This window comes from Colius striatus, chromosome 3 (assembly GCF_028858725.1).
Source record: "Colius striatus isolate bColStr4 chromosome 3, bColStr4.1.hap1, whole genome shotgun sequence".
NCBI classification, from domain to species: domain Eukaryota; kingdom Metazoa; phylum Chordata; class Aves; order Coliiformes; family Coliidae; genus Colius; species Colius striatus.
In genome coordinates this window covers 33,222,093-33,248,495 of record NC_084761.1, presented here as the reverse complement: position 1 = coordinate 33,248,495, position 26,403 = coordinate 33,222,093, and the positions used below count along the sequence as shown (strand labels likewise).

At 39.7% G+C, this 26,403-nt stretch overlaps 1 protein-coding gene across 4 annotated transcripts in view; it reads left to right on the top strand.

Moving 5' to 3' along the window:
- The window catches only part of INPP4B (inositol polyphosphate-4-phosphatase type II B), a 344,498-nt gene that overhangs the window by 238,346 nt on the left and 79,749 nt on the right, over positions 1-26,403 (top strand). For all 4 annotated transcript variants that reach the window (XM_061992339.1, XM_061992338.1, XM_061992341.1 and 1 more), the window contains 3 exons: positions 3,096-3,200; positions 14,148-14,256; positions 24,712-24,889. In XM_061992339.1, coding sequence (XP_061848323.1) covers positions 3,096-3,200; positions 14,148-14,256; positions 24,712-24,889 — 392 coding nt within the window. The remainder of the gene's footprint in view (positions 1-3,095; positions 3,201-14,147; positions 14,257-24,711; positions 24,890-26,403) is intronic.

Below are 26,403 nucleotides of genomic sequence, written 5' to 3'. Positions count from 1 at the left end.
CACTCTGAAGCAGTGTACAGAAGGGAAGAGAACAACTGCAAATATTTTTTTTTCCAAAATACTCCCACATTCCTCCCATACAATCACGTGTTGGGTTTTGAGAGGTACCTACTTCACATTCAACTCAGCTATTTGGGAATTTAATGGAGAAGGCTGTTGTTAGTAGACTATTTAATTTCATTTTAAAATTGAGAGAAAGTATCAGGAGACTGACACTGTTAGACACCAACTTTGGCTTAGCAGCATTTTTAGTGAAAGTGAAGATTTAAGGAAGTTAAGACTTTCAAATATGAGCTATTTTGGCAAATACTTTTATCCTCAAAAATGGGAGAGAATTTTAGAGAATGCCAAGTATTTTTATTTCAAGGAAAGACAGTAACAGGAACCTAAATGGGTTAGGTAACATCAAATTAAGTAATTTCAAGTTAATTGAAACACAGATTTAGTAATTTTGGGAAAAAGAGATCTTTGAAACTTTTTTGTTTATTTCAGTTTGACCTGAAAAGATTTCTCTTTTTTTCACCTCTGGTTTTGGGGTTTTTTTTCCCATTTCAGGCATCGAACTGAAAATTCTATTATTCCTCTGGCCATAGAAGGAAAAGAAAAGGCAATCAAGGTTAAGACAGTTCAGTTTTGCTCTGGAGAACTGGACATTGTCCCTGCTTCTTTCACAAAGTTCCTATATAATACTAGGCAAATCAGACTTCCAAAGTGGTTAGTGTGTGTTCTTTTTTGGAAGCCTAGCAATAGATGCAAGCTGTTTTGCAGAAATACTCAATACTTACAGATGTCAATTCAGCTCAGTGAGAGCTGTGCTTTCAAAATGGAATATGATGTTGCATTATAATACATGCTCTGCAGAATGAGACCTCTGTGTCTTGTACTGATGCTTTGTCTCTTAAATGCTTTGACCCTAAGTTATTCTTTGCCATTAGAATGGATAAAATTGTAACTCTTTAACTCAGACAGTTACAATTATTCTATAAATATTTGTAAAGCCCTTAGAAACTGTTGTGATGCACACAATGGATAGATTTGAGGGAATTACTAGTTCTGTCTTTGTGGGAGATGTATGCAATATATTTGAATCCAGATACCAAAGTAAAACTTGGAAACAAAATATTGAATCACTACTTCTAAAGTGGGTAGCAAAGACCCTAAACATTTAATGAGCTGGAAAAACCTACTATGTGATACATCATTGAAGTCTATTTCACAGTTCCTCTTCAGGTGGATGTCAGACGAAGGTTGCATTTATATTCTGCTATTTCCTAACTTTGGAAAGTTTAATCTTTCAACGGTAATAACTGTTTTAATAGAGGGAATTTAATTTTCTTTGTGTTTAAATACCATTTACCAAGTTGTTTAAAAACAAACAAACTATACTGAAAAACAGTTTTATCATATGGACAATACTGGTAAACACAGATTGAGCTATTAATTCCACTGCATAGATCTCTCATACAGGAGCAGACAGAATAACTGATAGCAATAGGTGGTGGTTATCCCTTATGTTTCTGGCACTGGACAGGAAAGGATTCTTGCTTCACACGTTTTCCCTGAAAACAGAAAAGACTCAGCAATGATGCATGTGTTCTACTGTAGCTCAAGACAGAAGTGTATTCCAGGGAGAGCAGGTTCTTCTCCCTCCTACTTTTCTTTTGCCTGTCCATTTTAATCTGCTGTCATCATATTATTCTTGTAGTCCCTCAGAGCTTCCTTGTCTCAGTTATCCTTCCTTAAGATTTGATCTTCATCTCAGATGAATTCTCACAAATAATCTGCCCCCTTTCTGATTTCTTTCCTAATGAATTACTATCCTCACCTGCACTATTCATAGTTCTTTTCTAATGCTGTACAAGTCACCTTTGGCACTCCCATAATTTTGTCTTTCTGCACTTTACAGATTCAGGTTTCCACTGCTATTCCTTGTCATCAATGACTCCTGGTCTTAGCTTGCATCCCTGGGTTTTCTGCCAAATATAAATCTTTGACTCTTATCAATTGCTTTCTTGCTACCTTTACTCCTAATATTTGTTCAATTATTATTTTAAGTTACTAAGCTTAGGTACCAGCCAAAGCAGGCTTGACTGATCTGGAACATTGTTGGTGACCATGTGCTTTGCATTGGCACACTCAGTGTTTAGTCCAGTTGGAGTCTGTGGCAGTTTTGAGTGATAATCTGTAGCAAATCCTGATTGAGTAAGTCAAAATGGGGAATTTTAATTTTTTATTATTATTATTTTTCAAAAAAAATGTTCAACTTTTCCAAAGTTACTTTTAAAAAAATTTCTATCTAAATCAGAGGACATTTAGTCCAAATGATTAATAATTGTCAAAATGATAGGGTGCTGAAAAAATGGTCTAAGTGAACACTGGACTGCCAGAAGATAGGACCACCTTTCTTTAATAATCTACACCGGGTTTTTTTTACATATATATATATATATATGCGCCATATCAAATATCTCCAGGTAAATTACATTTTCAGACTGTCAAGCTGTAATTATATTCCTTCTTGTGACCACAGAGTTACACATAATCTCATACTTTTGAAGTATGCAACCAGATTTGTTTTATTTTTTTCCAGAGCTTCCTATGATTCTGGCATTTTAGAAAGAAAACTGATTTATAGCTTTTCTTAAGCTAGTTTATGTTGCTTTATTTGAATTTCCAATGAAGATTGCATAACCTAGTCAATGTGATACTTTCATTTGAAGAAAAAAAAAAGTTACTTGGTGAGCAGGAGTTTATATCTCTGTACCCCGGTGTTTTTAGCACAGAATAAACATGATGCACATTGACTCTGACATTGTTTCCAGCAGACTGCAGACTGATTTCAGACAGTAGGAAAAAAATATCTGTCACCTAGAGTAAGAAATTAGATTGTTCTGTGGATTAAAAGCTGTTCTGTTGCTTCCAATATGGATACATGCTGAGACTCAGTTAGTGAACCATTCTTCTAATATACAATTACACATTAAAAGTAAATTAAAGAAGATTCCTGACATACAAGTACTGTCCTCGCATTAAAAAGAAGACAAAACATCTGCTGGGTGCTTAAGATAATGATTCTTTAAACTTTTGCTTTCCAGGTTCGTCTTTCAAATCAAGCTGTAGCAAAGGAGAAAAAACATTAGAATTCATTCCAATAAATCTTCATCTGCAAAGAATGCACGTGCATAGTCCTCGATTGAAAGGTAAAGTATATTCTGTGGAGAAATCACCTGAGTAAGACAAAGTATGCTTTAAAATATAATGAAACTTGACACTGAGAGGTATAATTTTCATTTTAGCCCTTTTTAAGATGTAAATATCTTAATTTATATATCCAGTTTCAAAGATGAACGTTAGATGGATGTGCTTTCAGATGAAACCTTAAAACTAAAATAGAACCCAATGGTGTGCTCTTTAGAGAGAGCAATCTTGGTCATTTTGAATTTTTAACTTAATGGTAAGATACTGGCAACAGTCCTGTTAAACTTTGCAGGTGGCACATAAAGATGCTACAGGTGAAAAGCATGGAAAGTAATAGTATTGGGTTTAATTCTTTTTTTATTCCATGGATTTGGAAAAATTCAGAAAAGGAAATAAAATCACAAGAAATACATGACTTTAAAAGAAAATTCTGAGGTTCATTTAATGTGGTGTGTGTTTTGCCAGTTGGTGAAGTTTGTACAGCATTAGCTTGTTCATAACATTCATGCACTATGGCTTGATACAGAGGGTTTCTTGTATGACTAGAATTTTGCTTAGGGGTTTTTTGTTCGTTTGGTGGGGATTTTTTTAATAAAAAACAAGCTTCCATATGCATTCCTTAAAAGTCTGAACTGCTGTACAGGCTTCAAGTGTTTAATTTTTCATTTTGTTTATGGGCCCTAGAAACTTTCTGTGTAGTTATTTTCTGCATTTGTTTTGTGTCCTTATCTGGAACCTGCCTGTCTTTCTTAAGGATTTTTTATTCTCTCAGAGAGCCTGTGCATCTCCTTTTAAATACCAAGGTTTTGGATGCTGTTTGGAATATTTCTAGAGCAACTATGTACTGTCCGTGGAGGACCTCAATTAAATTGTGAGATTAAAGAAGTTACCGGCTTGCCTGTCCTCCGGTTCTCTATAAATTCTGAAACCTGCACCTAGACAGACACTGAGATTGGTCAGAATTCCTGAGACTGTCCTGAAACTTAGGAATCGGGTTCAGAGTTAAAGCTATGGGAGAAATTTGTTTGCCTCGTTTTCTAAAGCCATGAGTTTTAGATACTGACTGCAGATCTTGGAAAGCTAAGGAATGGTTAACTAAATTTCTTTTAAGTTTTTTTTTTTCTTTAAATAAATACTCATTTTGTTTTTATGACACTTCAAAAAAATAAATGGCAGAATGTGTGTTCACTGACATGTATTGGTAACCTAGGTGTGATTATAGATATTCTTTTGTAGCAGTGCAGAACTAATACTGTCATGATTCATACTGACACAATGCACAATGTTCAGTAAGATTCACATCCTTCTAGGGCACCAGCTTAATTTTTCATTGTGATCCATAGTGTCAGTGGAGTGGAAAAGCTAGTCTTACCTGTCTAAAGGTGGTTTCATTTTCTTTTTCCCATTGTGCCACCAGAGATAATGGTAGAGCATAATATATTTCCTCCCAGAGATTGCTGGGATGAGCTCACCAGCCTTGGTGATGCAAGTTGCATGTTTCCATTAAGGACAGTATTACTTAAATAAATACTATTTCTTAGGAAGCCTTAATGAGCCCAGCACTGCTAGTGACTAAATCAGCTTGTTCAGTGCTACCCTATGCCACATAAGCATTTGCTTAGTGTTAAGTGAAAATAGCTTACTGATTGTAGACAAAGAAAGACAAAGGCTCATCTTCAAAGCCCTCCTTCCAGAGTGCCCACTGCAAATAAGTATGAGGCACTGGCAACAAGGGACTTTGACGAGCAAGTTCCAAAAGGAGAAAAAACCCACTAAACAACCCATCAGCTGCTCCACTTGCAATAGGTAATGGACATCATAGGAAGAGGCGACGGGTACTTGTTGTGGGTGACTCACTCCTAAGAGGCACTGAGAGACCCATCTGTGGAGCAGGTAGGGAGTCAAGAGAGGTGTGCTGCCTGCCTGGAGCCAAGATCAGGGATGTGGCCGAGAGAGTGCCATGGCTCATCAGGGATGCAGGCTACTACCCCTTACTTGTGCTCCATGTAGGTATGAATGATGTCATGAGGCATGACATCTCCAGGATCCAGATGGATTTTAAATCCTTGGGGGAGTAGGTAAAAGGTAGAGGGGCTCAGGTTATTTTCTCCTCTATCCTGTTCACTAGAGATAAAGGAGGAATTTGCAATAGAAAAATAAGCCAAGTGAACTCCTGGCTGAGAGGCCAGTGGGAAGGCTTTGGGTACTTAGACAATGGATCCTTCCTTGGGGACTACAGCTTCATAGGACGGGATGGGATTCATCTCTTAGATAAAGACACTGGATTATTTGGGAGTAGACTAGCAAATTTAATAAAGAGGTCTTTAAACTAAGGAACTTGGGGGGGTGGGGAGAGAAGCAAAACAGAACAAGCTTCCCCTCTAGCTGGGAAACAGGGCAGGACAGGGAATGCAATGATAAGTGCCCTTCATCTGCACGCTGGGCTGAGATCCAGAAGGCTGACCACCCTGAGAAAGAGCCAAACTGGGGAGGAACCTCCTGCACCCGCCCAGGGGAACCTGTGTGTTTGAGTAAGCCCCTGCGCTGCCTCTACACCAATACACGCAGCCTGGGGAATAAGCAGGAGGAACTGGAGATGTGGGTGCAGATGTGGGGCTACGACCTCATTGTGGTCACAGAGACATGGTGGGACAGCTGCCATGACTGCAGCACAGCCATGGAGGGTTATGCATTGTTCAGGAAAGACAGACTGACAAGGCGTGGAGGTGGAGTTGCTCTCTATGTGAGAGAGCAATTAATGTGTAATGAACTGTGCCCGGGTGGGGATGAGGAGAGAGTTGAGTGCTTATGGGTAAAAGTTAATGGGCAGGGCAAGGCAGGTGATATTGTTGTAGGAGTCTGCTACAGGCCACCTGATCAGGAGGAGGATGTGGATGAGGCCTTCTACAGACAGCTCAGAGCTGCCTCATGATCACAGTCCCTGGTCCTCATGGGGGACTTCAACCACCCTGATATTTGCTGGGATAGCCACACAGCCAAGCACACGCAGTCCAGGAGGTTCCTACGGACTGTTGGCAACAACTTCTTGTCGCAGATGATCGAGGAACCAACAAGGAGGGGTGTGCTGCTGAACTTGGTACTGACAAATAAGGAGGGCCTGGTTGGGGATGTGAAGGTTGGAGGCAACCTCGGCTGCGACGACCATGAGATGGTAGAGTTCAAGATCCTGTGTGGAAGAGGCAGAACACAAAGCAGGACCATGACCCTGGATTTCAGGCGAGCCGACTTTGACCTCTTCAAAGATCTACTTGGACAGATCTCATATGATTCTAGAAGACAGAAATGCCCATGATAGCTGGTCACTCTTCAAGCACCACTTCCTCCAAGCCCAGGATCAGTGTGTCCCAATGCGCAAGAAAGGAGGAAAAGGAGGTAGGAGGCCTCCATGGATGAGCAAGGATCTGCTGGGACAACTCAGGCAGAAAGTAGCCAGCTATGAGAGGTGGAAACAGGGGCTGGCTTCTTGGGAAGAGTGTAGGAACATTGCCAGGGCATACAGGGGTGCAACTAGGAAGGCTAGAGCCCTTCTAGAAGTAAATTTAGCCAGGGATGTTAAGGACAGTAATAAGGCATTTTTCAAGTACATCAGCAGCAGAAGGACGACGAGGGGTAATGTGGGCCCACTGCTAAACACTGAGGGTGCCCTGGTGTCTGAGGATGCAGAGAAGGCCAAAGTTCTGAATGCCTTCTTTGCTTCAATCTTTATAGCCAAGGCTGGCCCTTGGGAAGCCCAGTCCAGCAAGGATAATAGGATGGCCAGGACAGCAGAGGACTTTCCCTGGGTGGAAGAGGTTAAAGACTTTTTGGCCAAGCTTAAGGCTCATAAGTCAATGGGTCCTGATGGGATGCATCCTAGAGTGTTGAGGGAGCTGGCTTATGTGATTGCTAAGCCTCTCTCCATCATTTCTGAACAATCATGGAGGACAGGCAAAGTGCCTGAGGACTGGAGAAAGGCCAATGTCACGCCAGACTTCAAAAAGGGCAGGAAGGATGACCCAGAAAAATACAGGCCTGTCAGCCTCACCTCCATCCCTGGAAAAGTGATGGAACAAGTCATCCTGAATGTTATCACTGAACATATGAAGGATAAGATGGTTATCAGGGGGAGACAACATGGCTTCACCAAGGGGAAATCCAGTTTCACCAACATGATAGCCTTCTATGAGTGCATAACTGGCTGGCTAGATGTGGGTCATCTACCTTAATGAGAGTCATCTACCTTGACTTCAGCAAGGCTTTTGACACTGTCTCCCATTACATCCTCATCAGAAAGCTCAGGCACTGTGGCTTGGATGAGTGGACAGTGAGGTGGATTGAGAGCTGGCTGAATGACAGAGCCCAGAGGGTGGTGATCGAGTTGGAGGCCTGTGGCCACTGGAGTTCCACAGGGTTTGGTTCTGGGGCCACTCTTGTTCAACATCTTCATCAATGACCTGGATGAGGGGACAGAGTGTACCATCAGCAAGTTCACTGATGACACCAAACTGGGAGGACTGACTGATTCCCCAGAAGGTTGTGCTGCCATTCAGCAGGATCTCAGCTGGCTTGAGCATTGGGCAGAGAAGAACCTCATGAGGTTCAACAAGGACAAATGCAGAGTCCTGCATCTGGGAAGGAACAATGCCATGCACCAGTACAGGCTGGGGGTCGAACTGCTGGAGAGCAGCTCTGCAGAGAGAGACCTGGAAATCCTGATTGATAATAAGCTAAATATGAGCCAGCAATGTGACATCTTGGCCAAAAAGGCCAATGGCATCCTGGGATGCACCAAGAACAGTGTGGTCAGAAGGTCAAGGGAGGTTCTTCTCCCTCTCTACTCTTCCCTGGTGAGGCCTCATCGGGAGTCCTATGTCTCAGTCCTGGTCTCCCCAGCTCAAGAGGGACAGGGAAGTGCTGGAGAGAGTCCAGTACAGGGCCACCAAGATGATCAGGGGAATGGAACATCTTTCATATGAGGAAAGGCTGCAGGAACTGGGGCTGTTTAGTCTGGAGAAGAGGAGATTGAGGGGTGATCTTATTAACATTTATAAATATCTAAATGGTGGGTGTCAGGAGGTTGGGACATCCCATTTTTCTATAGTAGCTAGCAACAGGACAAGGGGTAATGGGATGAAGCTGGAACACAGAAAGTTCCACTTCAATATACAAAAAAACTATTTCACTGTGAGAGTGACGGAGCCCTGGCACAGGCTGCCCAGAGGGGTTGCGGAGTCTCCTTCCTTGGAGGTCTTCAAGACCCGCTTGGACATGTTCCTACGTGACCTGATCTAGGTGGACCTGCTTCTGCAGGGGGGTTGGACTAGATGATCTGTGGAGGTCCCTTCCAACCCCTAACATTCTATGATTCCATGATTCTATGATTGTACTGAAAATACTGTGAATGTCTAATACCTTCTGGAAACCTTGATAATTTAATGTAAAGCCATCAGTGATTCTGTTTAATACAGTATTCCGTTGCTACTGCTTGCATATAGTTTTAGAAGCATCCTTTAGAGATAAAAGATTATACCGGTACATACATATGACCATAGTACATTGAATAATTTGTTGATAATTGAGATCTATTAAGTTTGCCGTCACTGTAGAAACACGGAAATAACACTGTGTAAGGTTTTTGTGTTCAAAATACACTCAGCATCTAAGCAGATTGTAAAACAGTAAGTACAAATAATTACAGGAGTATTATGCTGTGTACTGCTGATGTTCATTCACTTCCAAGTTGCAACACAGGTTGTTGTGCTGATTTTCTGTTAGATACTGTATTGGTTCAATATTTTGTCATTTCTTTTACTAAACAACAGTGTCTCTGAACATTTAAACATGATGGGGATTTACAGTGACAGAACATGACATCACAAATTTTAATTCAGCTAATGTTTTCAAGTTAATTAATTATCTCAAAAGCATCTTTAAATTAGCAATGACTATAGGTGGCCAGAAACATAATTTCATGTAATTTCAAGAAAACCTCTCTAGGAACAGGTCATTTTATGTTTATTTGCTAAATAAAAACGTGGAATTAAGTATGGCACTTATTTAATCACCCACAACTTTTACACTGCTTGAGTGTTGTTATAATGAATTTTCTCCTTCCTCCTCCAAAACCACTTTGCTTGTGGTTAATGCATAATTGAAGAGAGTACAGAAAGTGATAAATGTTAGAATCGTTCTCTAAATTTAGAACTTTGTTTAAATTATAAAAATTCTCTTCTTTCTCCTTAGCTAATGTTCACTCTACTGACATGTGAATTAAATAACACTATTCCTGCTGTATTCAAGTTTGGAGACTGTAAGATGTTAACAAAGAATCTGTTAAATTCATGGAATTTGTGCTTATGCATATTTTTGGAAGACTTTCATCGTACATATGGGGAGCTCTTTCTATACAAAACAGGTTCCTCAATATGTTTAAGATATTTTGGTAGCACAATAGTATGAATTTAACAAGAAGTCATTGAAGATTATAATTATTATCTTCATTTTTGTTTCCATAAGTGATTTCTGTACCTATTACATAGTCACTGTCCCATCTGTTTCTAGTTCATTGAAATCAGTTTCATTTTATGAGCACTAAAGAGCTGTGTCTTGTATTACATATATACAGTTTGATCAGTTTGTAGCAATTGCTAGTCATTCTGGAGTAAGCAGCACTTTGACATCAAGTTGCTCTTTCTCATCTCCTGCTTTCCTTGGCATATATCAAAGGCTGCCTAGAATATGATCAGGAAACTGGCAGGAAAAAATAAACAAAAGAAAGCATGTAAACATTCACAGAGGTGGTGATTAAACAAGCCAATAAGCCCTAAAGCTGTCACTAACCCTTACACTGTCAGAGGTCTTAATTTTGGGAATGCAAGTTAGGTTTTAATCCCATCTAGCATGTGTATGCACACGAATATGTGCTTTTCTGTTCAACACCTCAAGTAACAGGTTTACTTTTACTGAACTTTGATTTGTGTTGTTATTAGGTACTGACATGGAATAGAAAAATACCTATGTGTTCACACTTTCAGTTGGAACAGTTTTGAGAAGACACGATTTCATTTTGAGATAACTGTATCCCTATCTGTTTGACAGACACCCCTTTTTTCTTTGCTCATGATACAACAGAAGTTAAACTTATATGTTGCGTAGCTTTACTTTTGTCTGCACTTATACATTGAGTGCTGGTTTTAAATAAATTTATTGGACTGAAGAGATTTTTATTTTGCTTCTGGGCAGAGACACTGACTGACTCCTTTGAAGGTGTGGTGGTTTAGCCCTGGCTGGGTGCCAGATGCCCACTAAGTTGTTCTGTCACTCCCCTTCCTAAACTGGATAGGGGAGAGAGGCTTGTGAGCTAAGAACAGGGAGATCAGTCGCAAATTACATCACGGGCAAAATAGACTCAACTTGGGGAGAAAAGGGATCACAAGTCCTGACAGCAGACCTGCTCTCTGGAGTGAGCTCCTCTCTCCACACAGGCTTCCAGGTCTGCCAGTAACTTGCTCCAGGGTGAGCTTCCCATGGAGTCACAGCCTCCTTGAGGCATCTACCTGCTCCTGCGTGGAGTCCTCCATGGGCTGCGAGTGGATCTCTGCTCCCCAGTGGCCTCCATGGACTGCAGGGGCACAGCTGCCTCACCATGGGCTGCACCACAGGTCACAGGGGAATCTTTCTTCCAGGGCCTAAGACCGTCCTCTCCCTCCTTCTCCACTGACCTTGGTGTCTGCGGGAATGTTCTAACATTCCCACTCCCTTCTGCTGCTGCTGAAATTTAGCGACTGTGCAGCACCTTCTTCCCCTTCTCAAATACATTATTCACAGAGACATTACCTCCATCACTAACTGACCAGGCCTTGGTCAGCCCTGGGTCCATCTTAGAACTGACTGGCATTAGCCCTATCAACTACAGGGAAAGCTTCTGGCAACTCTTTGTTTAGATAAGGCACCCATGTAGCCTCCCCCACTAACAAAACCTGGCCCAGGCAAAACTACAACAGAAGGCAAGTAGGTTGCTTCAGATTCAAGGTTGAGCTGTACTTGATATAAAAATCCCTTGACTGTTTAAATTGGTCTGATAAAGCTTAGGTTTATGGAACTTCTGCTGTTTCACTGTGGTTATCTCCATGTTGCAAGATCGGTGTGTTTTATTTGGGAAGGAATGATGAGCAGGTGAAGGAGTTGTTTTTTTGGTGAGTGTGTAACTGGTGTTATTATTTCACTTCCATGAGTAGGAGGTAAGTGTATCTTTGAATCAGAATAATTAGTATAAAATGATAATTGATTAAAATCAATTTAATTGGTTAAATTCATTTAAAAAAATCCTTACTCTCTAATCTTTCTCATTTTGTTCCTTCACATTCTAAAGTGAGTAATATAGGAAGATTAGGGTTTTTCTAACACAATTTGGGGGGAAGCACACTGACATATGGTAGAGCTCCTATCACAGAATCATGGAATCATAGAATGATAGTGTTGGAAGGGACCTTTAGAGATCATCTAGTCCAACCCCCCTGCAGAAGCAGGTTCACCTAGATCAGGTCGCATAGGAACATGTCCAGGTGGGTCTTGAAGACCTCCAAGGAAGGAGACTCCACAACCCCTCTGGGCAGCCTGTGCCAGGGCTCCATCACCTGAACAGTGAAATAGTTTTTTCTTATATTGAAGTGGAACTTTCTGTGTTCCAGCTTCATCCCATTACCCCTTCTCCTGTTGCTAGCTACTATGGAAAAAGGGATGTCCCAAACTCCTGACACCCACCATTTAGTAAATATTAATAAGATTCCCCCTCAGTCTCCTCTTGATTCTCTGCTGCTTTTTAAGCTTTGTCTCCAGTCTAGGGTGTTGTCAGCAGTAGTCTGTTTTGAAGTGGGTGATGGTTGTGAGTTACTGGAGCATTCCTGTACCAGTGCACTCATGCTGACACTCATTACATGTCACTCATTAGAAGCTGCATTGATACGTAAGTGGAGTACATCACAAGGTGCTCTTCGGAGTCTTGCAATATTTTCCAGCATGCTGTATGCTGGAAGGGGGGAATGAGACTGCTGTATGCCTATCAACAGGGTCATAGATATTTTCTTCTTTACCATCCTCATTCTTCCATGTTTGTTTGCATGAAGCAGGTGCTCAGCTGTTCTGGGTGTGTTTGTGTCTCAAACAGCTGCTCCTTGACCATGCTGAGAAGAGGCCACAGGCTGAATGAAAGCTTCCTTCTGGGTAAATCCCCCCCAAGTACCTAGAAGTAGCTAGAGGACAGACTGCTATTTATTTTTTAAAATGAAGTCAGAAGAAGCACCAGGGTTTAGTCTTTAAAATGTTTTCCTATAGTTCAATGAGTTATCTGTAAAAATATTCAGAAGCTATTTTTCAGTTAACCTGATAGTTTAATCTTGTATTTTGGTTTCAATCTGCTGTTGTTTTGAGCAATAGAACTAGTTATTGTCAAGTGCTGATGGAGCTCTAATAGCCTGAGGGTATGTATTATGGATAAATTTCTGTGAAGACCTGAAAGAATGGGCTATTTAAGAACCCTGAAGCTCACCTTAGGCTAATGAAATTATGTCACTTCTTTTAAGTGGAAATTGAAGAGTCACTAATTCATTAGAGTTCAGTTCAACTTGAGCGAATAAGCTTTGAGATTCAGCTCCAGAGGTAAAACACAGTTCATTTTCTGTGAATTGTTTGTACAGTACTCATGCTTCTAGGGATATTTATCATCAGAATGCAAGAAAAGTTCTATTTTAAGTGAGGATTACATTTTCATTTACATGGAAAGCTTTCTTGATGGATACAATGCTTAAAAAAAAATCCTCTAATGTTTCCTTTATAAATACATTTTAAGAAGGGGGCATTCTGATCCATGTTTTTATACCTCCAGTAAGTTTGAGCACAAAACAGGTAACGGTTCAGTGCAAACATGAATTCTGCAAATGTAAATTCAAACTTGGAAGGAATAATTACTGTGGTTTGGGATGTAATAAAATCTTCATCTCTGCACTAACAATCAATCACAGGCACAAAATGAAAGGCTTTTATAAAAAAAAAATATTCCATCTCCAGTTTGGTAAGCATACATCCATATAAAGAGTTCATCCTGTATGTCACAAGACATCAGATACATACAGGGAGTAATAAGTTTATTTTCTCAGCAAGATAAATAGTATAGTCTGTTTCCTGTTCTGGTATATTTTCAACTGGAAACAACTGACTTGCTCTGTGTTTATAAGCATCTATAAAGAGTAAATATATGTCACAGAACAGAGCTCTTCAATGTAGAATTAAACAGGTAATTACATCTGAAAGTGGAAGCTAAACAACTTCAAGTTAGAAAACAAATGGAGATTTTTACTAGTCGGATTAATCATTTGAGCAACTTCTCTGAGAGTGCAGTGAATTCATTGTCACTTGAAGTCTTTAAATCAAGATAAGGTGCCTTTTTTTTTTTAAAAAAAAAAAAAAAGAGATGCTTTTACTCAACCAGAAGACATAGGCTTGATGCAGAAATTATTAGCTGTAATTCTGTAGCCAGATATTATTCAGGCAGTCAGTCTATTCCATCAAAATGGTGTCTTTTGACTTTAAAATGCATGAATCTGCATCTCAACAGGACTACAAGTTAAATAATGGAAGGGGTAATAAAGTGAAATATCCAAAGGGCCAATTTACTTGACAGCTTTGTAAACTGCAGAGATAGAATGTTGTTCTACAGTTTGGCATATAATTTAGATGTAGCAATAAATCAGATAAACTTCCTAAGGTGTGCAGGTGGCTGTATGGAAAGATTGATTAGTTCTTGGGCTATGTGTCTTGAGACACAGATTCTCAATTATTCCTTGGAAATAATGTAGACTTGTTTTCATGTCCTGTAAAGTAGATATCATAGTGTTGCCATATCTTGATCATAGACACATGTAAATCTCTGTGCTTTTCTGTTCCCACTCCAGATGCTCTGTATGATGTCATCACTGTGGGAGCCCCAGCAGCACATTTCCAAGGATTTAAGAATGGTGGTCTCCGAAAACTACTGAGTAAATTTGAGGCAGAAAGACGAAAGTAAGTACATCTGTTAATACCTAGCAAAATATCACTGAAGTTACATTAAAATGTTATGAGCACAATGAATAACAGAACAGTTTTCCATGCATCCAGCAGTATAGATAAAAGTCTAGTAGAACTGGACAAGATGCAATAGTTAAATAGTTCCTTTATCTTCCCTGTTTTTCTGGACTGTTAGGTTAAAGGACAGCTTGCCTTTATTGTCAGACTTACCTTGAACACAGTCTCAAAATTGTAGATTTTTCTTCCAATATTTCAGGAAGCTTGAGGGAAAGTCAGTGCTTGAGAACATACTGTTCAGAAGGAGAGATCTCATTGGTAATTCTCTTGGTAAGTGTGAAGTAGCTATAATCAATTTTTCAATGAAAAACCCAGTAGCTTAAGGTAGCATCTTTGTTTCTGACAGCCCTGGCCATTTGTGAACAAAAAAATACTTTCAGAGTGCCTATAAGGTAAATAAGAAACTACTCTTATTCTTTAGAAAGACAAAATGAGACTAAGCAAAGCAAAAATGAAGGCCTTAACTAGGGCTCCAGTTTATTGCTATGCTCAAATGCTTTGTTAACCACTGAACATATAAAGAAATGTTGCGTATTTTGCTAAGAATTTGGAGGTATTTATGTTTGTTGCTGTGGCTGTTAGGAAGTTTTGAGCAGCTACAGCTGTCACTGACATAGTTGTGACTGCTCAACACTTGAACTAAGTGTGCCAACCTCATGTAATCAGTGGGATAATATTCAAAAGGGAATGTACTATATGTACGTTAATGTAAGTCATCCCAATGCTCCCTAGGAAATCAACTCCGCTGTATTCAACATTCAAAAAAAGTTCCATAGGTACAGTATCATAAAAAACAGAAGGAGAAATTATAAAAATCTACTGTTGACTTCTGGGTTGACTAGAAGTTTGTATCAATGCCAGAACCAAACATAAAACAGCAGATATATTTGCTTTGGGAACAGTACTATTATTTTTTTCCTTTGCACTGTATAACATAAAAACCTTATTACATCTTCTAAAATCTTTCATTTCCTGGTCATTTTTCATGGCAAGACTTGCCGATGAAACACAAATGGCATTGATCACATGAGACCTGTGAATGGACTTTATGTTAATAGTAGGAACCTATTCTGCTGTCAGCAGACTGGTGTAGGCAGTCTTATCTCTTTGCTATGGAGGCCTATGAAGTACATGTTTCTTAATTAAGAATATTTCTAAAGAAATTTCTTAAAGTATCTGCTACTTAACTATGTGCTTAATATAGCTGCAATAATGTTTAGTGGGGTTTTATTGTATTTCGTAAGAAGAAAATGAAGTCGTAAGTAATATAAAGAAATTTGCAGTTCCAGTTCTCACAGTGTCCTACTTTCAGAACATGAACCGTTTCTCACTTGCACACACCTGCAGCACATCCACATTGTTAGAAAGCGATTTGCCCAAATGGAGGATAGCTGTTAGCCAGATTTGAAAATATTATCTGTGATTGCTGTTCATTGGAGAAAAAGGGGAAAATGCCCTATAGGGAACAGTCTTTCTTGAGTTCTTCCTGAGAGGACACATATTACATTATCTCATAGGAATGAGTAGACAATGCCTTTGTTTCTTAGTTGTCTGTAACAGGGGAGAGCAGAAGATGACAGACGACTTCTTTTGATGGATCCTGTGAAATGTGTCAAAAGTCTAATGGCAAATGGCACTCCTTGAAGCACATCTCTTTCATTTATATTTTTCTCATTGACTCAACCATGTGGACCTCTAAGTTGACAGCGGATTGTGTTCAGGAGCACTGGGTAATGCTTTGTTTAGATTTTGTCAAGGCTTTTCATACTTATTTCAAAATGCCTATACATCAACTTAGATTGCCCCCGTTTCTTAGACTTTTCTGCATCCCTCAGGTATATTTTAGTCACTTTCAATGAGAGTGTCGTGGTTTTGCCCAGCCAGCAATGAAGCACCACAACGGTCTCTTGCTTGGTGCCCTCCATCCACCCCCACCCTTGTTAGGATGGCAGAGGCCCCAGCAAAGTGGGAGGAAAAAAAGATAACCAAAGATGTTGGATTGAGTCAAGGGTAGGGAGGGCTCGCTGCCAAATATGATTCCAGGCAAAACAGACTCCAGTTCTCAACTTAGAGAGGAAAGTAGAGAAAGTTTATTCGGCTACCTGCAAGAAACAGAACAGAACAAAAAGCAAAATGAGAGCAGGATGACTGAAAAAATTACAACCAGCACTTTAAGATCTCCCTCCCCTATCCCTCCTTTTTCCTGGGCTTAGCTCACTGCTTCTGATACCTCTACCTCCTCCCCACTCAATGGCTCAGGAGAGTAGGGAATGGGGGATGTGGTCAGTCTCTCACAGATGGGCTCTGCTGCTTCTCTCTTCTCAGAGGATGACGACTCCTCACATTCTTCCCCTGCTCCAATATGAGGTCCCTTCCCTGGGACACAGTCCTTATGAACTTCTCTGGTGGGGGTTCTTCCCAGCAGCTGTGGCCTCTGTAAATATGGGGACCCTCCCACGGGACATGACCTCCTCTTTGGCATAGTCTTAATGAACTTCTCTGGTGTGGATTCTTGCCAACAGCTATAGCTTCATTTAATATGGGGTCCCTCACATGGGACACAGCCTCCTCTGGCCATAGTTACTACCATTGGCACAGGGTCTTTTTGTGCAAACAAATCCTCTCCACAGGATGCATGGGAAGTCTCTGCTCCAGCACACCTCCTCTTCTCTTCCCTCACTGACCTTGGGGTCCACATGGTTGCTTATCTCTCTCCCCTAACTCCTTGCACCGCCACCAGCCAGAAAAGAAAGAAGGGCAGAAACAAGAAGGAACAGGAACACCCTCCTCTTCTGGCTTCTTAAAAAGTGATTGTGGAGGTACCTAATTGGCTCAGCCCCAGAAGTGGGTCTGGCTCAGAGCTGGGGAGAGTTTCGAGCAACTTCTTACTGGAGCCGTCTTTAAAGTCCCTTCCCCATTGCCAGAAATGACTTCATGTCAAAACATGACTGAACCTCTATTCTGACAATGCAGTTTTCTTTGTCTTTCTTTGTTTCCCTGGAACAGCAAAGGTTTACCTTTGGGATGATATAACTAAGGTAACTATGTTAGTATCCCAAGAGACTCTTCCTAGAAAAAGAGTTAGAGCTCTTACATTTGCAGTTCCTTGTTTTCAGTGCTCAATTTTTAGCAAGTTACTTACCAGACATGAAGACATAGTCACTTAGCTTATGAATTACCACACAGTAGAAAGGAGAAAACCTCCAAAATTTATCTTCCCTTCCATCTTTGTGGGCAACTCAGAGAAAGCTCCACGTGTTTTTTTCTTCAACTGGAAGATCATGTGTGAGTGGAAAGAAAGGAGCAAGCACAAGCTCTGAATATGACTCACTTATTTGAATATGCATGAGCGAATCTACTTTAAATAAAGGAGCATTCTCATTCTTACCACAGAGAAATTTCTTTTACTGTGGCAATGACAACTTTATTTTGTATGCACCTATTTGTTGAACTGCATGAGGGTACTCTGAGGACATATAGCATTTCCAGGGGCAACTTTTACAATTTAAATTTTAAGGTTTACAATTGGAGTAGCTTTTCTGAAGATTTAGTTGAAGGAAGAAATGACACCTTGAGATATCAGTCAGAATATAAAATCAACAGAAAAATATGCAGATCTAGCAGCTATTTCCTTTAGGCCAACTGAACTGAAGACCTAGAGGAAGATGTTGGAAATAAATTATTTCTCAAGCCAATCCTGGAATCTTTCTAGACACTGTTAGTGCAAGTGACAGAATGCTTTGTACACATTTGACCTTCAGACTGATTATTAGAACAGTTTATTGAAATATTCAACAGTGTCAGCATATCACAAAATAGTCCTTGTTCAACCTGTACTTGTGGAATTAACAGACAAGAGGAACTGTAAACCACTAGCAAAATTATATTCGCTTTGCAATTGCCAAACCAAAACAAAAATGAAAACACATGTTCAATGAAAGTTTATGAAACAGAAGAATGTAGAAAATGTGCATCTAGATAGATCTGGCATATTTTATGTTACATATATTATACATTTTGTAAAGACAAAAGAAGGGAAGGTATTGTGTAATAATATTTATTTTATAAAAATGTGGTATTTTTGCAAGTCTTCTCTCATTTTGTCATGGTTTTATGTGGAGCCATTTCTGATAATGGGGAAGGGACTGTAAAGATGGCTCCTGTAAGAAGTTGCTCGAAACTCTCCCCAGCTCTGAGCCAGACCCACTTCTGGGGCTGAGCCAATTAGGCACTTCCACAATCACTTTTTAAGAAGCCAGAAGAGGAGGCTTCTTCCTGTTTCTTCTTGTTCTATTTTTCCTTATTTTCCGGCTGATGGTGGTGGAAGGAGTTGGGAGAGAGAGAGAAGCGACCATGTGGACCTCCAGATCACTGAGGGAAGAGACGAGGAAGTGTGCTGGAGCAGAGTCCCCCATGCATTCTGTGGAGAGGACTGGCGAAGCAGTGATTTGTTTGCACTTCATTAAAGACCCTGTACCAAGGGTAGTGACTATGGCTAGAGGAGGCTGTGTCCCATGTGAGGGATCCCATATTCACAGAAGCTATAGCTGTTGGCAAGAACCCACACCAGGGTAGTTTGTTAAGGACTATGTCCCGTGGGAGGGACCCCGTATCGGAGCAGGGGTCATCCTCCTCTGAGAAGAGAGAAGCAGCAAGGAACTGTCATGGTGCTACGTTGCTGGCAGGGCAAGACCACTACACATTTCTTACCAAAAAGAAAGTCATATTAAAAAGAAAAAAGAAAAAATATCTATAAATATGATCTCAAGCAGGGGGGAGAATTTTTTTTTTCAGGTGAAAACCAAGACTTAATGAAATATGGTCCAAAGCCAGGTCTATTGCTTTATAACCTGTTCACAAGCTATACTGTTCTTTATCCCCTAAAAAGAGACAGATTAAAGACTACCACTGCAAAAATCAGACATATCTATAAGGCAAGACTGTAATATGTCTGTCCTTGTAGTAGCTAGTAGTGAACCCCATAAGAGCAGTGAGAGCAATAGATGCTTATTTTAAGTCTTGTTTAGGTATGATAGCATTTAAATTCAAATAATTGAAGTGTGATGATTAAGGTATGCTAAATCATGCAGAATATTAACTATCTGTGTATTATATATGTTTATTGTAGGGTTTTTTTCCCAATTCTGTATTGGGTTTTTTCTTTTTTTTCCTTCCATATTTCCAACTAGAAGAGAAAATAAGTCAGTTTTTCAGATTCAGCCTTCTGTTGGCCTGCTAGTACAGTTTACTGCTCCTTCCTGCAAATGGAAGGATTTCTCTTCTCATCAGTCTAGATGGCACAGTAAATTATTATTTTTAGAGCTCAGTTTTTCAGGATCAGTTAAGGCAATCTGTAAGTTAAATCCATATAATGCCTCACTGCTTGAAATGTTCATAAATCACTTTCAAGGTGCACTGAGGATTTTTTTCTTATAGAAATCTGATTTGATGATTTCTTATTTAGCCAAAACACATAGACTTATGATTACAAGGTTTTTAATGCTCCAGTACCTGCTATCACGCTGCATTGAGTGCTGTGATTCAGTACAGTTTTGTACACCATTTCTAGCAAGTTCTTCAGAAATGATACTGCTTTAAATTAAGACGTGCTTAAAGCTGCAATAGTACTGAAAAGTATGTTTTGTTGCTTTTTTTTTAAAGCCATAGTAATTTAATCTGTGTTTGAGCTGTCTAAAAGGACCCTTTTTTGTTTTTTGAGGACTAGAGTTTTGGTCAAGGTGTGAAGCACGCTCCTGCACTAACATATCTGTTACCAGGGATTTTGTTAATGCTGAGATCTTCCAGGTTCCTTTTACCCGAGTTTCAAAACCTCCAACCCATTTCCACTTTCTGAGGAACCTGGAATGATACTGTCCCACAGAAAATCCCAGAGGTGTTGAAATAATAATGATTTATCTTTGATCTAACTGTAATCCTTATTCTCAAAGGGAAACCACAGGCTTTCATGCATAGCACTTTCACAGAGATGTTATTTTTTGATCACTTTCTTCTTTTTTTGCGTATGTGTTGGGGGGTATATCTATGTGTGTGTGTGAGAGACAGATTAGACTTCATGGAGATGAACAGTTTTTCAGGGACCATAAAATCAATGTATTAAGGTTGTTGGAAGTTTTGTTGAGAAACTGCCAAAGTTTGTGTTATTCCTTGAGATATAAAAATCTCATCATGGTATTTTATAGCTGCTAGACTGTCTGGACAGAATTGCCTGAAGCATTCCCTTAAGCAGGCATAAAAGAAAGGGGTCTGAGGCTGGAGGAACAAGGAAAGAGAAGCTGGGGAAGTTTTGTGTGCAAAGGCTAGAAAAGAATCATATGGTTTGGAGAGCAAGAAACTGTTCCATCTACATGGACTCCAGGACTGGCAGGAGGAGAGTGGATCTCTGACTTTGCCATCCTTTCTTATAATGGGCACTTCAGCAGGCTGCCAGGAAAAGGCTCCACTGAACGGCACTGTTTGGCAAGGCACAATAACTTTTTTCTTCTGATAAGAACCATGCTCACTTACCCTGCATAAGATTCTCCCCTGTGTTAAAGGCTACTTACATCTTTCCGCCAATGTAAAGGTACTCTAAAATTAATTTGAAGAATTGTGGAAGGCTTTCCCTAGTCATTCAGCCCTCCTGGAGTGGGTCTTGCTAGGAAGATGCACCATGAGATTCACCTATGCCACTGTGGCATCTGTCCTACTTAGGTCTCTAGAGGGATGAACAGGGACATCTTGACCTTTCTTTTCACTGAAACTCTTGCCCTGTTACCAACTGAAGGTATTGTTGTAGAGTTATTCCAAATGCCAGTTAGGAATGAAGAGGAAATAAAAGAGCATGAAGAGCTCTGTGCATACAGCTCTGGCCATTGCTTCAAGATAAGGATTCATGGAGATTTGGACTTCCTAAGTAAAGATAGATTAGACAGAACTAATAAGATAATCTAATTTTCCTGACTATTCAGAGTTAGAATTTCCAAGTTTGCAAAAGAATCTTAAGAAAATTGTAAGAAAAAAATAACTCAAATTTCTGATATCTCTTAGGCCTCTTTTTAAAACCTCAGCACTGATCATATGGTTGTTTTATTTCCTGAGGCAGTGAATTGTCCTGATTTTTTTTTAATGCAACAATTTAGTTTTGATCATAACTTCCCACTCTAGACAGAATATATGATGCATAAATATGCGACTGAATTGCTATCTTCACTAATGTACATAAGCTCGAGGTTATCTGGGGGTAGATGTTCTTGCTATGTATGCTCTTAGTATATTTTTGATGTTAATGTCTGCAGTTTTGACCGTGAAAAGTGCCAGGTCAAATGTTCATTGTTGAATTTTCACCCAGTCCCAGATGGTGACAATTTAGCTTAGTCACACAAATTACTCAATTAACAGCAGGAGTGGAGTTATTCAGAGTGTCATTAAAAATTAGACATTTAGCATATTGCAGTATTTATTCTCAGGCAAAAACTTTGTTAATTTAAAGTTAAAATTGCAGATGTAGTCAATGTAATCTTTATTCAAATTAAATGCCAATGTCATTAAAGCAATTTTAAAACTGAAATGACCACTGACAGTCATGTACATGGTTAATGGTGGTGCTGATATATGGAAATGATGAAGTGTGATTTTATATGCTTAGTGAAAGCGTTGAAACTTAACCCAGAAGACATTATTATAGAGTATCTTAAAAGGTACAGACTAATAATGTGTTTTTCATATCAAAGGTTGGTTTTCATAGTGCTGCTGATTTCCTGCACTGGATCTACCCACGTGGCCTTTGCCTTAATGCAAAAGTTTCTTCTTTCTTGTAATTCTCTTCATCTAGTTTCTGCATTAGGACACTTGTAAAACGTTTCTCTATGTGTTTTATTGGCAGCTGCTTCTTTTAAGTAATGACACTTAGCTACCATAGCTATACATGACAGCAAGCTCTGAACTTTGTTATATTTGAGGAAACTAATTTCGGTGAATTGGAAGTAGTAATGTCTTTTCATGAATGGTAAGGTCACAGAAAATCTCAGGCTAGTCTTGCAGGCAACAGTGTTGAGATACAATTACAAACTCAACATACTTCCAAACATGTGGTTTCTGAAAAGTAATTACACACTTTCTTAGGGGGCTGGGGAGGTTGCCCTCAAATTCTGAAAGAAATTGAATATCTCTGTTGTCTCATGCTTTCTGGGGTAAAGGAAATATTAAAATTAGCCAAGTAATGAGACCTGATAGAACACTTCATTCTGAAGAAAGAGACATTCACTCTTCCCTATTTCTCCTATTTAAAAGCTATTATTGACTTTATTAGAATGAGAACTACCCATAGGTTTGTTATCTCTATTCTTATGACATTGTCTTTGCTTTTTTGCTGCAATATTCAGTGGAGCTTAGAGCTATGGGAGATGAGTGAACATCATCTGGGAATTAAAGGCTGAGGGGAATCCCAGAAAGCAGTATGTGCATGGTGAGCTTGATAAGAGTGTTAGCCAGATTCAGCCTCCAAATAGGCTGTTTAAAGGGAGAGAGACACCTGAAGGGGAATTAGCGAAGAGTATTCAGTGCTGTGAACTATCAACACTTTTAAGACTCTTTCTTCACTACAGTTAACATAGACTATTACTCTTTGTCTCTGAACTGTATATTGAATCTGACAATTTGAGAATTGCAACAAATGCGGAGATAGATCTAACATTGCAAGTTCATTTCAGTAACGGTGTTGCCACCTTGAAGGCAGCCTGTGGCCATTTCTCAGAGGGACAGGAATTTCTTTGCCCTGTTCATTAGGATAGACAGTTTATACAATTTTGTGGAAGTATTTAGAATTTTGTTCTCTGCACTCAGCAGTGTAGCAACTCATGTAGGGGACTGTGAGTTGGGGATATGTAGTAATGTTGATGTGACTGGTAACATGACTGATCATGGCAAAGCTTCGCTGACTCAGAGACTGTTCATCCTGACTGCCATTACAAAGAATTGTATCTAAAAATTGAGATATTGATGAAAGACAGAAAAATAAGCTGGGGTATTGTGGCATTTGGGTTTGTAACTCAGCAAAGTATGGAAGCCAGAGGCTTAATTTTAAGACTTCTTGAATCTATTTTTACTTGCTAAAAGACTGAAGCTTTTTAAGTTTTATGGAAGTGACTTCATTTGGACTTCTAAACATGTATTGTGGATGTCTTTTATTGAATTAAATTTAATTTCTACTTCATACAAAACTAATGAGGAGGAACTAGAAGGGACACTAGAAGACATAAAGGGGAAATGAGGGAGTGAAGAGATCTGAAAAAAGACTGAAAGGAAAAGCAACGTGTGAAGTGCAAAGAATTGCATGAGTGCAAAATTCAGGTCTTGTGAAATTAAGAAGGAAATTAAATCAGTGGGGAAGAGGTGGAAGAGAGTGAAGGATATATGGTGGAAAGACACAAGAGGAAAGAAGGGAGATACATACAGAACCAAGTGAGGAGTAGTATGTACATTGCTCTGCCATTGGTAATGTTCAAGGAGTTGCTTGGGGTTTTTTTCCCATCTTAACACTATAGGTTAATCCAAAACTGCAAAATATTTTTATTAGTTTCTCTGACAGGCTGAAGAAGAGCTTTAAAGAGGAAAGGATTGTGTACAAGAGTTTTAGGTGGGGAGATATATACTACAGTGAAGAACACGGTGTGTATATGCTGTCTGAAATGATATTTTGGAGTAATTGTGTAAAAGAATATTGTGTAATTAGTAGGTGTCGGGGGAAAAAATGAGGGTAGGAAGTCATGCAAAAGAGTGTGTGAACAGTTAAAAGGAAAGTATGTGTTTATGTGATTTTGTAGTAATTAACTTATACACCTCACTTCTGTGTCTTTTTTTCAAATGAGACACGTGGTTTTTACTGGAGATAACTCTGGTTAACAACACTTCCTGAACACCACTGATGCTAATCAAAATGTAGTGTGGGATACTCGTGCGATAAACATCAATAACTTCAATTTTCAAAGGCTCAGGGATGTAGTTAATAATATGATGGGGAGTTGAGTTGGAAAAATAAGGAGCATGATGCTCTTTGTGTTTGTTTCCTGACTCAGTCAAAGCTTTCCTTTCTCTAGATTTATTTTTTTAAAATAAATTAAAAACTGTTTTTCTTATGTTAAGATCAATCACTCAAAGGGATTATTAGGTTGAGCAGCACTACTTTTTTGTATTTGAGCAGTGTGCTGTCCTCTACTGTTAAACCAAGGATTTTTTTTTACCCTTAAAAGAAGGGGCATTTCAATGATATCAGTGAAGTTCAGATTTCTGTCACCTCTTTCGCAAAACCACTGGTAAGATTTTTAGCACATTAAGCATTGTTATTAATAGCAGAAGTTGTTTTGACATTATATGACTTTTTCTTTCTTATTACAGTACTGGATACCAGTGTATTTATTATTCACCTGAAAACACAGCCAAGGCAAAAGAAGTTCTTAGCAACATCAATCATCTACAACCTCTCATATCAAGCCATGCAGACCTGCTGCTTAATTCTGCAAGCCAGCACTCTCCAGACAGCTTGAAGAATTCTTTAAAGATGCTTTCAGAAAAAGTAAGATTCAAATCTTCACTGCAATGGAAAACGAAATAGCCAAACTTCTAACTGCTGGGGTTTTCTTCTACATAAATTGACTTTCTTAGCATCAGGAAATGTAAAATAAGCTCTGCTAAAATAAGCTTTAAAATGTTGCTATTAGAAAAAGAATATTATTTAGCATTTCTGTAGGCTTTCCATGTACAGAATTAATGAAATCTATAAAGATTGACTTTATTTGAAAGTATAATTACTTTAATTTCATGTGTCTTCATTATCCTCTAGTGGCTACAATCTGGGATTTATCAGAAATAGATTATTGTAAATAATTTTGTGGTATGATAAAGCGTTATTTTATTTCCCTTTCAGTGCTACTTCACACTGCTGTTTGTGGGAGGTACTTCAAGCCAGATTTGTGCAAAAGTTTTAGAAGAAATAGTATGATCAGAAATGGTGATGCAATATGGAAGGAGAAGCTAGGAAGTTGGTGCCAGGAGGTCTCAAATTTTAATCCTGTTTCACAGAATAAAAAATTACAGAATCTTAAGGGCTGGAAGGGACCTCAAAAGATCATCTAGTCCCACCCTCCTGCCAGAGCAGACCACCTAGAGTAGGTCACACAGGAACTCATCCAGGTGGGTTTTGAATGTCCATAGAGAATGAGACTCCCCAACCCATCCAGTGTCCCATCATCCTCACAGTGAAGAAATTCTTCCTTATGTTTCTTTGGAACCTCTTATGTTCCAGCTTGTACCCATTGCCCCTTGTCCTATCATTGAACATCACTGAGAAGAGCCTGGCTCTATCCTCCTGACACCCACCCTTTACATATTTGTAAACATTAATGAGGTCACCCCTCTGTCTCCTCCAAGCTGAAGAGCCCCAGCTCCCTCAGCCTTTCATCAGAAGGGAGATGCTCCACTCTGTCACTGTGGCCCTGCGCCGAACCCTCTCCAGCAGCTCCCTGTCCTTCTTGAACTGAGGGGCCCAGAACTGGACATAATATTCCAGATGTGGTCTCATGAGAGCAGAGTAGAGGGGGAGGAGAACCTCTCTCGACCTGTTCATTACAGCCCTTCTAATACACTCCAGGATGCCATTGGCCTTCTTGGCTACAAGGGCACATTGCTGGCTCATGCTCATCCTACTGTCCACCAGCACCCCCACGTCTCTTTCCCCTACGCTACTCTCTAAGAGTTCATTCCCCAGCCTGTACTGATAGACGGGGTTATTCTTTCCCAGATGTGAGACTCTACACGTGGTCTTGTTGAATTTCATTACATTTCTCCCTACCCAACTCTCCAGCCTGTCCAGGTCTCATTGAATGGCAGCACAGCCTTCTGGTGTGTCAGCAACTCCCCTAAGTTTAGTGTCATCAGCAAACTTGCTGACAGTGCCCTCTGTTCCCTCATCAAGATCACTAATGAATATATTGAACAGTACTGGTCCCAGCACTGACCCCTGAGGGACTCCACTGGATACAGGCCTCCAACTAGACCCTGCCCCATTGATCACAACTCTCTGCCTTCTTC